The sequence below is a fragment of the Canis aureus genome, chromosome 28 (assembly GCF_053574225.1).
Source record: "Canis aureus isolate CA01 chromosome 28, VMU_Caureus_v.1.0, whole genome shotgun sequence".
Lineage (NCBI taxonomy): Eukaryota > Metazoa > Chordata > Mammalia > Carnivora > Canidae > Canis > Canis aureus.
In genome coordinates, this window is record NC_135638.1 from 25,869,260 (window position 1) to 25,883,979 (window position 14,720).

Here is a 14,720-nt window from a genome sequence, read left to right on the forward strand (position 1 = left end):
CCCAATTTAAATTTCCTATCAACTACAAGACGGAAAAAACAGAGTGGCTCATGAGTCTCCCCTGGATTCTAGATGTACTATGAATCCTTTTCAGTAGGTACTGATTTACTAAGATCAATTAGGGAACGAGGCCCATAAAAGCTATAAACATTTGACCTCCTAATTAAACCAGTTAAGGTCAGTTTGACAAATGAATAAAAAATAACAGTGTTCCAGTTAAAGATCTGGTGGGTTTATCTCTTCTCAAAATAGATCCTACCTGAAGTTAAAAAAAAAAAAAAATTGGGACATAAATGTTGAAAACATTTAAGTATTTTCTGGATTAATGAGGATTATTATCATTATTTAGTGAAGCCCAAATTTATAATTTACCATAAATGTTTTCACAGTAATAAAAAGCATAAAATCCTTTTTCAAAGAGACAGCAGTTGTACAGCACTTTCAATATTACATCTGTTACTTATTAGAAAAAACTCTTACTTCTTTTGGTATCACTGAAATCACCATAAATTACCCGCTTTATATTTTTTAGAAAGCAAATTAAAATAATGTTAATAAGGTATCCCCTGGCTTTACTTAGAATTTCTACCAATAGCCAAAATGTCAAAAGCGACATTAGATACACACTTTTATTAATTAAATAACTTTCATAAGAGTTACTTGTAAGTCATTTTAAATTGTAATCTTTCTGTCCCCTCCCCCTTGCTTTGATACACTCCTTTGTTATAAAAATAATGCAGAAATCAAATGTAAGTCTGAAAAACGACCAACTTTCCCTCAGTTTCCAAAGTCAAAAAGAAAAAAAAATACGTCTTTAAAAATAGAACTCATTCCCAGTTTCCACTGAATTCTTTCCTTGATTCTTAGGTCCTCAAATACATCCTTTAATCTCCAGCCAATTCTTGGTTGTGGGAAAAACATTACCTTGTAGAGTCCAGCATTTACATACTATCCTGGGGGGCGTGAGGAGGGCAGCCTATCCCTTCAACCTCAAGCTCAGTGAAGGCAGCACATCTTTTTCAACATTCCTGGCCTCCCAACCCAGTAACTAGAACTTAACATTTAGTACAGTTCTTCGTTTACAGACGGGTCCGAGGGTGAAAATTACTTTCTTCTTTTCCCTCCTTGGTGTTGCCCTCCTTTCCTCTTGCCGCCCAAACGAGGCGGCCCAGAGTTCATCTTGCCTCCCAAGCCCCCCTTTCTCTTCCCGGCCTGGCTGGGCGGGGCACCTTTCCTCTGGCCCCCAGGGCCCTGCCGGCCGCCTTTTCTCTTGCCCTTCTGGCTCATTTTCCTCCTCTTTGCAGCCTCCTCTTGGTCCTCTTCCCTCATCTGTTTATTGGTGGCCCTCGTCACGTCCAGCTGAGGTTTTTTGCTGTTCATCACCCGCAGCATCTCCAACTGGCTCTTCTTCTCAGCTGCAAAGTCCCCGAAAAGGGGCTGAAACTTCCTCTTCTTGCCGGAGCTGCGGGGCGCCTTCTCCTTGGGCAAGCGCTCCTGGAAACGCCCCACAGAGGCGGTGGAGACCTTGGCCACCTGCATGGCGCGGCCCAATTCCTCCTTACTCTGGTGTCCCGTAGGGTGCATGCCGGCCGCACTGGGCAGCTGCATCTTGTGCGCGCGAGCCAGGTTACGCAGCCGGTTCAGCTCATTCTTAGCCACGCGTTCCTTCTTGGCTTGGATCCGCTTGGCGAACTGGTCCTCTAAGGGGTCGGCACCGCCGGGCACCTCGATCAACCATTCCTTGGTGTCATCCCGAGCGCGCTGGTAGCCCCAGCGGCGTCGCCATTGGCCACTCACCTCGTCCCACACCAGATTGGTCTTCTTCTTGGGACGGATGCCCTTGAGCCGCGCGAACTGCTGCCAGCGTGTAAGCGGCCGCGGCCGGGGCACCGGCTTCTCGCGCGGCAGGCGCGTGGTGGGCTCCGGCAGGCGTGCCACCAGCGCCTCCTCCACGCGCTCCGTGGGCAGCTGCCACAGCTGGTTGATGAGCAGTTGCGTGTTGTCCCGCGCCAGGGCCTGCAGCTCCGCCTCCGGCGAGGGTCCCGCGCGCCGCAGCCCCGCTGGGGGGTTCGGGTCAGAGGCCAGCAGGTTACCCAGGTCGAACTCCAGCTCCAGCTCCTTGTGCACCGTGATGCGCTGCAGCTTCTCTGCCTCGTCCCGCTCCGCCTTTGCCAGCAGCTCCTCCACGCTCGGGCCCTCCATGGCTCGGCCTCGGCTCCCTCGCTCCGGGAAAGCACTTCAGAGCCCCTCTTGCCAACGCCGGCTCTCGCCCCGGCAACGCAAGCACGTGCGGCCGCCGAGACGCTCGTTCCGGAAGAGAAAGCTTCGCTTCCGGGGCACCCGGAACAGGCTCCCAGTCCCGGCAAGCGGAGGAAAGGCCGGCAGAGAGCGGTGTTGGAGAGCAGATGGGATTCCCGGAGGCCCTTCGGCGGGAGCCCGGAGGTAGGCGGTGCTGGCCCAGGAGTCTGGACTACATTTTCCAGGGCTAACTGGGGCTGTGGCTCCCAGGATGCAGCGGCGTAAGGGGCGGTGCAAATTTTGGACGTCGAGTTCGAGGGCTCCGCGAGCGACTGCTAACAATTTCAGTGTAAAATCAGTTCACGAGATGTTTTCGCTTCTGGGACTAGATAAATTATATTTTACCCGAGCCCAGACCCGTTCATGGGGGGTGGGGGTGGGGGTGGGGGGAGTCCTAGGTGTGGGCCGAGAGACACGTCCCACAGCTGCACATAAAGCTAACTGTGGAAGATTTGGTTTGTTTTCCAGGCGAACGGGCCCTGGCAATTAGATTTCATCCTCTCCAGGCTTGTGGCAAAAGAGCGCTGGGCTCTGCAGTGAGACTGCGCGAGTTCCAACCCTGCTGTTGGACCTTCGGGTATTTGGGCCTATTTTTAAAAACCTGTAAGATGTGGTGGTAATAGCACTTACCTCTTAGGGCTGTTTCAAGGATAAATGAGTTAATATGTCTCTGGGGGAGCTTGGTATGGAACATAAGAGGGCGCAACAAATGTTAACGAAATACCAATTATTACTCTTTCTAATCGCTCTGGGAGTAGGCTAAAGAGGCAGTGTTATACGGTGATCATACACCCGGTTCTTGGGTCAGATGACCTAGAATCTCCTTTTACAGTACCTGCTTTGGACAGATTGTTTAACCTAAGCCCAACTCATGAGTGGAAAATATGAAACATTAGTTCCCGGTATGTTAGCCGTTGTTAATCACGGTATTCCACTGATGGCAAAGGAAGGCTCAGAGAAGGAAAATGACTTATCTAAGGTTATACAACTGGGAAACGTGGGAGCAGGAATGATCTTAACTCTGGCTTTAACACGATTGACATATTCTCTGCAATGTTTTCAGGCTCTTGATACATAAAATGTGTGGTCTGTTGCCCAGCAGCCTAGCATCACCTGAGAAGTTGTTGGAATTGCAGAGTCTCTGGCCTCAACCCAGGCGCAATGGTTCAGAACCTTCATTTTAACAAAATCTCTGGGTAATGAGTATGTACACCACGTTTAGGAGGCACAGTGCTGATTGTGTGGCTTACAGGTTTGGTTTTGTTTTTTTAATGGGAAGTTAGGAGTTGTAAAGAGGGGGTTATGCTGGAAAATTAGCCCATGGAAATGGACATAATAGCTCTTAGGAAATAGATTGTGTCGAGTTTCAGCTAGAGGGGGCATTAGGCGTAGTCCCATCTACCATACCTCCCCCCTGACTTTGGTTTCTGTAGCTCACTATCTTTCCTCAGCTTCCCTTTGTTCATTCACTCATCATGCATTTAGTGAGCACATTTTGTGCATCAGACAGTATGCTGCAACCTTTTTGCCTCTTTTCTAAAAGTATTTTAGGTGGCAGTTACGAATAGAGCTGCTATAAACAAACAAAAAGTGTTTTAGGATTTGCATGTTTTTTTCTACCTTTGTCTTAACACTCAGCACCAAGTCTTTAATACCATTCATGTTGTGGGGTCAAGGCCAGGCCAAAGGCCATATTAGGTAACTGCCTTGAACCTAGCCTTGACCCTTAAAAGGTTTTGTGATTTACCTAGGAGAGTGTTACAGACATTGATGTGGCTGTTCTGGACTTGGCTTAGTTTCTGATTCATTCACTCATTCTTTCAACAAACATGTGAATGATTGCCATATTCCAGACACTAGACATGAAGATTATTGAGATTGTGTGGAACAGTAGAGAAGAAGGAAAGGTTAAGAGAAATTTGCACTTGGGCTTTTAATAGGAAGGTCACGTTTGTAGGATTTTAGTTCCTCTGTCAATCTTCAGAGTTCGGGGAGAAAAAGAACAAATGTCAACAGGTGTCCAAAGAACAAATGTTAACAGGTGTTAAATGGTAAACAGCGAGTTCTCACTGTATGAAATGCTATTTGGTTTGAATTATATATGTCAGCTCTTTTTGAACTCTAATTGTTTTATACTGAATAGTTTTTTTCAGTCCAGGTCAGTTTTAATTTCCTTATGATGGGAGACTGATTTTTACTTCCACTTTGCCAATGATAATTCTGGATACATAACAGGTATTCAATACCTGAGTGAACAAATAAACCTATTAAATAGACTTTTCTAAATTCAAAAAAAGGATTAATGTTGGCTGTTAGATTCATTGTGAACAAAATTATTAAGATTGGGATTTGTGGCTTAAAAAAAAAATTGGTGAGGCAAGTAGGTGAGTGGTGGTCTCCAGCTTGTATTTGTATCATCTTTATGTCAGGCAAGATTTTGCAGTGTCAAGAACAAGCCTACCAAAGTTGTGCAAATATATGTGAATATATTTTAACAATACACGAAATGGTTGTATATCTTTTATTGTTTTTTCTCCTTTGTCTTTTCTCTTTGTTGGTTTCTCTTCCTTCTTTTGATGCATAATGCAGACAGATCCCAAGTTTGGTCATCAGACTCTGTTTTTCTCTTTATATTGGGGCCATGAGCTGGCTCCAAATAGCTCTTTATTCCATGGTATGATAGTGCTCCTTATGCTTGTTTTCTAAATATCTCTTCCCCATTCCTATTTTTCTATCTTAGTTACCTTTCTAGAGTCTTAAGAACATTCCTCAAGAAAGGCAAAAATGAGGCATAGGACAGAACAGTCAACAATTATATTTTTTTAGAAACTATTGAGAAGTATTTCAATAAGAAAAGTGAACTAATAGAGATTTTTTTTTTTCTCCCCAGTCAGGGGCAAGAAGGTTAAAGGCGTGAAAGTAATACCTTTACGTTCCCTCAAAACATAACTACTTTGTTCAGTAAAACATTTTTGTAAGTATTTTTTCCCTTTTTTTTTTTTTTGATGCTGCATTAACTTAGATTTACTTTCTGAATGTTTCTCAATTGCCCCTTTCTGGTAGCGGAAATTGTTAGGGATGATGCAATCTTTAATCCTGCTGTGAACATAGTTATTTTGAGCATTTTTGTCTAGGAAGTTCAATGTGCTAGTAATTTGATAAAATAGCAGAAAAGGGCCCTTAAAATGCTTACGTTATTTCCACATGGTTCATTTTTACTGATTTATAATTTTAATTTGGAAGTACCTGAAGGGAAGATTTAATTTTGAAAATTTCTTAATCATAGACAAAATCTGTGCATTCATATGCTTCAGTTTTAGTCAGAAACCCATTGTTTTGTTTTACAAATGAACGTAGAAGTTATATTATTAAGATTTTGTGTAGTTAGTATAAAAGCAGATAGAATAACTACCTAACATTATACATTTGCCTAGAGGGGACTTTGTATTTGAGGATAGTAAAAATGCTGGTAGCATTTTAAAATTGACTTAAGTTGATTTGCTATCTGTAAAATACACAGTGGTTTCTGTTTTTCAAAAATGGGCATATACAGTTTGCTAAGAAAATTGCATTTCCCCAAATCTTATCACCACCTGTAAGATACGAGCACCACTGGCTGATGGTTTTCCTTCATAAGACTTCTTCAGTAAATCCCAAGGGAATGAGATTGGTGTTAGGCTTTAAATTTTACCTTTGTAAGATGTTCAATAAAAAGAATGAAAGATTGATTTAAAAAGGAAAACTGAGGGTGACGGGCACTGGGGGTTATTCTGTATGTTAGTAAATTGAACACCAATAAAAATAAATTAAAAAAAAAAAAAAGGAAAACTGAAGTTTCAGCATCTTAGGGATATTTGCACTCAAAGAATCCAGTATCAAAATTTAGATCCATTTATTTAAAAAGCCATTTTGAAAGTAAAATTCCAATGAGCAAGAAATCTTTTTGTGTTTTTCTTGATTAATAGAGTGAGAACAAATTTTGTAAGACTTTAGAGTAGATTTACTCTAGATTAGGCTATTGAGCCATGAGTTCCTTTCCCCTAAGGAAAGCAATTTCATTGCCACGGAGATTTCAGTTTGTCTTTCCAATCACAGATCATGTATGAACATATACTAATCTGCCAATAAAATTTTTCTGCTAAATTTCCCACATAAACAATGTCAAGAGTACATAGTAAAGTTATTGTTATGTGAAATAAACATTAATTCTTGGTCCCTCTTAACCCAGAATTATTTCTAAACATTGTTAACCCCATTATTTTTTAGATTACATCTAAAAAATTAAAAACAATGAATAGAAACTCTAAAAATGTGACCACGTATAGGGGAAATGCTATAGTCTACACTTTTTTCGAGATATTTTTCCTTGCTACAGAAAGACAGCAGAGGAAAAAAACCTCTCTTGTGGCAAGTAGGTGTGACACTGTGTCCTTGATAGCATCCAGAAGTGCACTGCAGTCTCATCTAGGTCCCTGTGAACCACTTGGTAATGCAGAGGATCCAGTTAGTTGTGGTGTGTGTACTTTCCCCCACGGCCTAAGAAGGACTTATTATTTAGAATGTATAAATAAGGTTCCTGGCATTTTCCAGTATTTATTGTACTTGCTTCATTATCTGAGATAGTATGAATTTTCAGCTGGGCAAACTGACTTCTTATTGTGAGTCCCTGGTTCCCTTCTCTGGGAAGCCTGTGGATTTTAGAGGCGATATAGTTAGATTTCAGGCTTCAGTTATTCACCTGGAAAATGAAAGATTTTGAATGGGTGGCTGTTACCATTCATCTCTAAGATTCTTTTCTTTTGTTAAAAACCTGTGCTCTTCAAACATTCCAATATTGTTTTCCTGTGATTTCCCATAAATCCCATTTTACAAACCTCCCCCTCTTCCTGAGTCATTATCTCACTTCCTAGGTTGGCTGTATGACTCCACATAGTGAAACAGCTCTTTGCATGCGTTAGGAGATTGACTACAAGTGTGAATCGGTTTTTAATAATGTGGAGGCTGTGTTCTGTAGGTTACTTACAATGCTTTTCTTTTTTTTTTTTTTACTTTATTATTATTATTTTTACTTACCATTAAACTTCTTTGAGAATTGAAAGGTAGGGTAGAGAATGAGCAGGATATAAGCCATTTTTCTATTTGTTAGCTGTACTGGAAAAATGTCTCATAGGGAAGAAGATAGAAGATATATTTATAAAATATTTGATTTATAAAGTCAGATCTGAGGATGAAAGATTGTGGATTGACTTTATTTGTGTCTATCTGGGCCCAAGATCTAGACCTGATGATGTTTTTTGATTGAAACAATCAACTGAAACCTTTGTAGAGAAAGTTTTTTAAAAAGCTTCAAAGTTAACTCCTTCCCATAGTAAAATTGGGGCAGTTTTGTGTTTCCTGGTTTGGTGTTGCTTCAGATAAAGCTAGTGAGAGAATTTCAACACCAGGAAGGTGAAATAGAATAAAATATAATAATGTTGCTGGTATGTTTAGTAACTATCATTATGGGAATAAGTAAGTTTTGGTAATTTCTGGCCTGATTATGTGGGGACAGATTCCCCAAGGGATCATCACTCCATCTGAAAAATGGGCTAACATATAATTTCTCAATTTTAGAGTTCTGTGAGTTGGAGATAAATTATTCAACTACACGTTTGCAAAGAAATTTAGAGAGGTAATCAGGAGACAGGTTCTGGCTCCGTCTTTGCTACTCTGTACTTACTTCTATGCGGCTTTGGTAAGTCATGTCACCCCTTTGTGTGTCTGTTATGTTATCTATGAATTGAGCTTTACTAGCTTCTCTCTAGGCTGCTTCTAGATCCACGTAGCATCCTGTGCTTTTAAGATGGTCTTAGGTAGAAAGAGTGGATGATGGTGAAACATACACTTGAAGACAGAATTCTTTTTTTTTTTTTTTTTTTATTAAACAAAACAGATTTTGTTTATTTATGAGAGACACCAAGAGGCAGAGACACAGAGAAGCAGACTGCACACAGGGAGCCCAATGTGGGACTCCATCCTGGGACTGTGGGATCATACAAAGGCAGACACTCAACTGCTGAGCCACGCAGGTGTCCTGAAGATAGAGTTCTTAATTGGGGTTCCATGGGTGAACTTCAGAGGGATAGGGATCCCCTGATGTTTTATGCAAATATGTGTGCATATGCATGCGCATTTTTGTGAATAGATCGTTTTTTCCCTCCATTGGATTTTCTATTTATTTATTTATTCATTCATTCATTCATTCATTCATTCATGAGAGACAGAAAGAGAGAGAGAGAGAGAGAGGCAGATACAGGCAGAGGGAGAAGCAGGCTCCATGCAGGAGCCCGACGTGGGATTTGATCCTGGGTCTCCAGGATCAGGCCCTGGGCTGAAGGCGACGCTAAACTGTAGAGCCACCTGGGCTGGCCTCCATTGGATTTTCTAAGGCATATGTGACTCTCTACCCTTCCTTCACATGGTTAAGAACTACTGTATTGTATAGAAGAGGGAGATAAGTGAAGGCTAAAGAGAGTGATGATAAAAGCTTTATGAAAGAAGAGGAAATGGAGTTGGCCTTTGAGCCTGGGCAGGGTTTGAATAGATGAGAGGAAGAAGAGGGCTATTCTAGTGGATGGTAACAAGAGGAATAAAGGCATGTAGCCAGTGTTGATGGAGCAGGTACAATGTATCAGACACAGATTATCTTTATAAATTCTCACCATAGGACTAGGAGGTAGATATTAATGGTATCTTCATTTTATTTTATTTTATTTTATTTTTTAAAAGATTTTATTTATTCATGAGAGACACACAGAGAGAAGCAGAGACATAGGCAGAGGGAGTAGCAGGCTCCCCACAGGGAGCCCAATGTAGGACTTGATCCCAAGACTTTGGGATCATGACCTGAGCCAAAGGTAGACCCTCAACCACTGAGCCACGCAGGTGTCCCAGTATCTTCATTTTATTGTGGAGAAGACTGATGATCATAAGGATTAAGTAACTTAACCAAGGTCTTGCAGTTAGTAAGTGGTAAACCAGGATGTGAATGTTTTTAGTCTAATCCCAACAATTATCATATAGTTTTTTTCTCTTTTAATCTGTTGGTGTGGTAAATTATATTTATATATTTCATAGATTTTGCATTCTGGAATAAACACAGTCTGATCATGATGTATTATCTTTTCTATACTACTTGGTATAGATATTGGTATACTTTGGTTTGCTAATATTTTGTTTACTTTTCTACATCTATGTTCATGGGTGAGGTAGGCCTGTATTTTTCTTCTTTGAACTATCCTTGTCTTGTTTGAATATCAATATTATATAGTAACTTCACTGACTAAATTGAAGAGTATACCTTTTTCTGATCACTGGTGGAGTTTGTATAAGATTGGAACAACAAGGGCAGCCCTGGTGGCTTAGTGGTTTAGAGCCGCCTTCAGCCCGGGGTGTGATCCTGGAGACCTGGGATCGTGTCCCACATCGGGCTCCCTGCATGGAGCCTGCTTCTCCCTCTGCCTGTTTCTCTTCCTCTCTCTCTCTCTCTCTCTCTCTCTTTCTCTCTCTTTCTCTCTCTCTTTGTATCTCTCATGAATAAATAAAATCTTAAAAAAAAAGGATTGGAACATCTGATTATTATTGGAACATCTAAATTATTTGATTATATCAAATTACCTAGGTTTGGTATTAACTTGGTGAAGAGTTTTTAAAGTTCTGATTCCAGGGGATCCCTGGGTGGCTCAGCAGTGTGGCGCCTGCCTTCGGCCCAGGGCATGATCCTGGAGTCTCAAGATCGAGTCCCATATCGGCTCCCTGCATGGAGCTTGCTTCTCCCTCTGTGTCTCTGCCTCTCTCTCTCTGTCTCTTACGAATAAATAAATACAATCTTAAAAAAAAAAAAGAAAAAAGTTCTGATTCCATTTTAAAAGATGAAGCCATTTGACTTCTTAAAACAGTTGTAGTAGCATATATATCTAACATCTCAAATTTACTGTCATAAAATTTTTATAATCTTTAAAAGAATTCTCTTTGGGACGCCTGGGTGGCTTAGCAGTTTAGCACCTGCCTTTGGCCCAGGGTGTGGTCCTGGAGTCCCGGGATCGAGTCCCACATATCTGGTTCCCTGCATGGAGCCTGCTTCTCCCTCTGCCTGTGTCTCTGCCTCCTCTCTGTGTCTCTCACAAATAAATAAATAAAATCTTTAAAAAATTCTCTTTATTTAAAGTTATATCCATCATATCACTCCTAATATTATCTAGTCTATTCTTTTTCTTGATAATCTTACTAGAAATTTTCTATTTTATAAGTTTTTACAAATATCCATTTTTCAGCTTAATTGATACTCTACATTTTATCTTTATTTTCTGTTATTAATTTCTGCTTTTATTATCTTCATTCAACTTAGATTTTATTCTGTTATTCTTTTCAAACTTCTACAGTTTGACTTAAGTTAATTAGTCTTCACACTTTATTCTTAATATGTGAGTATGTAAAGCTATGCCTTTCTCTTCAAGTAATGCTTTTTTACTACTTCTTACAACATTTTGATTTATGATACTTTGAATTTCATTTAGTTCTCTGTATTTTCCTGGAATATTTTTCTTCCTTTTATATTTCCCTTTTCTATATATTTATGATTTAGGTGTTTCATGGTGAGTAGATATACCTAGACTTTTAGAATCCACCTGACAGTCTTCATTTTTTAACTAATGAAATGAAGTTGTCTTCATCAAAATAAAAAGCTTCTGCACAGTGAAGGAAATAATCACCAAAACTAAAAGGCAACCTTTGGAATGGGAGGAGATACTTGTAAATGACATCTAATAAAGGATTAGTATCTAAAATACATAAAGAGCTTATAAAACTCAATACCCCGAAACAAATAATCCTGTTAAAAAATGGGGAGATATTTTTCCAGACATCCAGGTGGCAACAGACACATGAAAAAATGCTGAGTGTTGCTCATTGTCAGGAAAATGAAAATCACAACTGCAATGAGATATCACCTCACACCAGTCAGAAGGGCTAAAAATAACAACATAAGAAACAATGGATATTGGCAAGGATGAAGAGAAAGGGGAACCCTCTGACACTGTTGGTAGAAATGCAAACTGGTGAGCCCCTCTGGAAGACAGTATGGAAGAGTTGTCATTATGTTTTTATTAAAGTTCTCATTAGATTTCTTCTGCCATTAAATCTGTCTCAATAGGAGCCACCTATTCAGGTATGGTCCATAAACTTCTTGCCCTGTCATATCCGCTATGATATGGCAGGGGGCTGAATCCTATGTGGAGCAGGGTTTGAGATCTCTTTAAGCATTGTGCTTCTCAATGCTGGGGAGGTTCAGTGACTTCCAGCTCTAGTTCTCCCTTAGGCAGTCTTAGCATTGAGCTTGGTCAGAGAAGTCAAGTTTCTCTGCATAGCTCAGTCCTCCTGGAGTTGTGAACAAGGTGTGTGCTCCAGTGGCTGCTCTGCTTGATTTCCTTGGGAACTAAATATCACAGATGAGGCTAGGATTGCCTCTGTCTTTAACAGTGAGCCACCTAATGTGTGTATGCACGCATGTGCGCACGCACGCACACGCACGCACACACACACACACACACACACACCTCTCTTCCCCCATAAGCCATTTATTTTGGTTGCTAAATTATACTGGATGAAGCACGACACCTGGGTATATTCATAATCTACCCCAAACCTACCTTTCTGGTCTCTTTTTCTGCTCTTCCTCCTTACACCAAGTGTTTCATAAATGCTACATTTACTTATCCTTATGTTTCTTGAGCACATGGTCTAGTTTTTTTATTTCCAAAATCTTTTATCAAAAAGCAGGAGAAACAAGAACGGTAACATTAGAAACATAGACCCAGGCTGACATCATCCCAAAATCTGTTTCCCAATGACATTTTTAAAAACGAATAAGGAAACTGAGTCTTGCTCAGGATCATATGGCTAATTCTAGTTAAGATTATTAAATGGTGAAATAAAAATCCAGACAGGAAGGAGGCTGGTGAAACAGTGTTGACAGAGTAGTCCTGCCAGTGAGATGCAGGAGTAGAGGCAAGGTATTTCGTGAGAGTTGTTAGTCATTCATTCACTTAAATGTGTATTAGTTGGAATGTCACCACATGAATTAGGAGGTTACAATTGAGTGAGAAATATTTTATTTTTTATTTTTTTAATTGGAGTTCAATTTGCTAACATATAGCATAACACCCAGTGCTCATCCCTTCAAGTGCCCCCCTCAGTGCCTGTCACCCAGTCACCCCAACCCCCCGGCAATTCCCTTTCCACTACCCCTTGTTTGTTTCCCAGAGTTAGGTGTCTCTCATGTTCTGTTATTCTCACTGATATTTGAGTGAGAAATATTTAAAAATATTTAAATATTTTTAAATTTCTGCTCTATTAGAGACCAAAAATTTGAAAATGCATCATGTATTTGGGAAAACAGCAATTCTGAACTGCTGAAACATTTGAAGGGATAGTAGTAAGTGAGGCTGTGAAGATCACATGGGGCCAGATTGTTAAGGGTTTGCATGTAACACTTTTTTCTATATTTATTCAACCAACATTTACTGAAAACTTACTGTATGCCAGAAGCCACACTAGCAATGGGGATATAGGAGTGAGAAAGACAGTGTTTCTGTTCCTCAGGAGCTATAGGCATTAGGGAGTTGATGGAATGAAGCAATTTAAGCCTGTAGATTGATGGAAAATTCACTCTAGTGGCAGTCAAGGGGAAAGTGATGGGAGACAGAGAGTCTAGATAGGTAGAAGGCCGCTGCCTTAGTTCAAGAGAAAAATGATAGGAGCTTAGACTATGGAGGGTGACGGCAGTTGTCAGAGTAGATGTAATAGGGGAACATTCGTGGGGGTAGGGAGAAGGTAAAGGTGGCAGGACCCAGAGATAGGGAGAGAGAGAGAGAGAGAGAGAGAGAGAGAGAGGCTGGCCAATAGCTTCTAGCTGTATCCTTCCTTGTCTGGTCTGAAGGTGGTGGTGATGTTGCTGCATCTCAGCTCTTGTTTCTGCTTCTTATGGGCTCCTGGAGATAGAGAAAAAGAGTCTTAATGACCTATTTTGCGCCCCGCCCCCCCCCCCCCCCCCACCTGGTACCATTGGTTGAAGCATTGCACTGGTAAACACAGGATGTTGTTAGTTAGGTTAGGGTTCACAGTCAACTAGTTTGTAATAATTGAAAATGGTCTTGTGGAGAAATTAAATTATTTTCTAAATTTTTACTATAGCAGCTAGAGATCTCTTTGAGGTAATTCTATGACTTATCTTATATAGCTGTTGTGAAAAGAATTGCTAAGTAAGGCAATATTATATAGTTGTATGTATAAATATATAGTTTGAAATTTTTAATGACAACTAGTTTTTGTTGTCTCTGTTTTCATTTAACAGCTGTAAAATTAAAGGGGAAATGGCAATTGCCATTTTAACAAAGGATATTTTACCAAATATCCTTTTGTCTCTCCTTTCTTCCTTTGGCATCTTGTAAAAATCTGTTTTCTTACACTATGCAACAAAAGGATTTATTCCCTTGACAATATATTTAATAACAGAAAATTTAGCAAACACTATAGATACCTTCCAAGTTGTAACTCCTCAATTTATTATAAGCAAGTAAGTGCTGAGAACATTTTGTTACATTATATTTTTCTCCGGATTTATAGCTCCCAGATTAGCAGTATGTGTAAGTTACACATGACAGCTTATCTATGAAACATTCATGATAGCATTTTATGCTATTTGCCGCCTTGAAAATGGACACATGATAGGTAGGATATCTTTATTTTTTACATTTTCTAGTTTGCATCAGTTGTGAATTAACAAATAATTAGCGAATGTCCAGTGCAATGGAATACCAAGTGCCATAGAGAGACAACAAGATGCCTGTATTGCAGGGATTGTTAATCCAACTGAAAAGACAAAATGCATTATGGAAGGCATATAAAAAATGTGGCAGTACTTCCCAGATATTGTAATGTACATGTATTTGCTCTCACTTTCTTACCCCCTTACTGGTCCCAATGCTCTTCATGGACATATGCTTCCTACTTATCGTATGTAGAAAGAAGGGAAGTCACGTATCAATATTTTGGGAATAAGATCCAGTACCTCCCAGGAGGAAACAAGATCTGAATGAAGTGCCATCTAAATAAAGTGGAGGATAAAGTTTGAAAAGATACTTTAGTACTTATGAAGTTCTTTCAGATCTGTTTAGTAGTAACCAGTATGAAATTTTAAAAAAATGATAAAACTTATAAACTCACTGCCTGCCAAGAGAGTCCTAAGTTCATAAGTTTAATTAGGAAAAGTATTTTCTTATTTGATGCTGCTGCCTCTTCTGGTTTATGCTCAGAGAAGAGGGGTGACTTCCCCAGGAAACCCTGTCTTCTGACTACTGTCTTTGGCCTGGGGCCTCCACTGTGCT

General features: G+C 40.2%; 2 protein-coding genes across 6 annotated transcripts in view; one reads left to right on the forward strand and one right to left on the reverse strand.

Annotated features, from left to right (window-relative positions):
• Window positions 1–615: 615 nt before the first annotated feature.
• On the reverse strand, window positions 616–2,328 carry RRS1 (regulator of ribosome synthesis 1). Its single transcript, XM_077876754.1, has one exon. The coding sequence runs from the start codon at window positions 2,200–2,202 to the stop codon at window positions 1,105–1,107; it is 1,098 nt and encodes a 365-aa protein (XP_077732880.1). The 5' UTR covers window positions 2,203–2,328; the 3' UTR covers window positions 616–1,104.
• Window positions 1,801–14,720, forward strand: part of CRH (corticotropin releasing hormone) — a 183,382-nt gene continuing 170,462 nt past the window's right edge. The window contains exon 1 of one of the 5 annotated variants that reach the window (XM_077876768.1): window positions 1,801–2,442. The gene's annotated coding sequence lies outside the window, so the exon portion shown is untranslated. The remainder of the gene's footprint in view (window positions 2,443–14,720) is intronic. The other 4 variants (XM_077876767.1, XM_077876771.1, XM_077876769.1 and 1 more) reach the window with 4 other exon arrangements.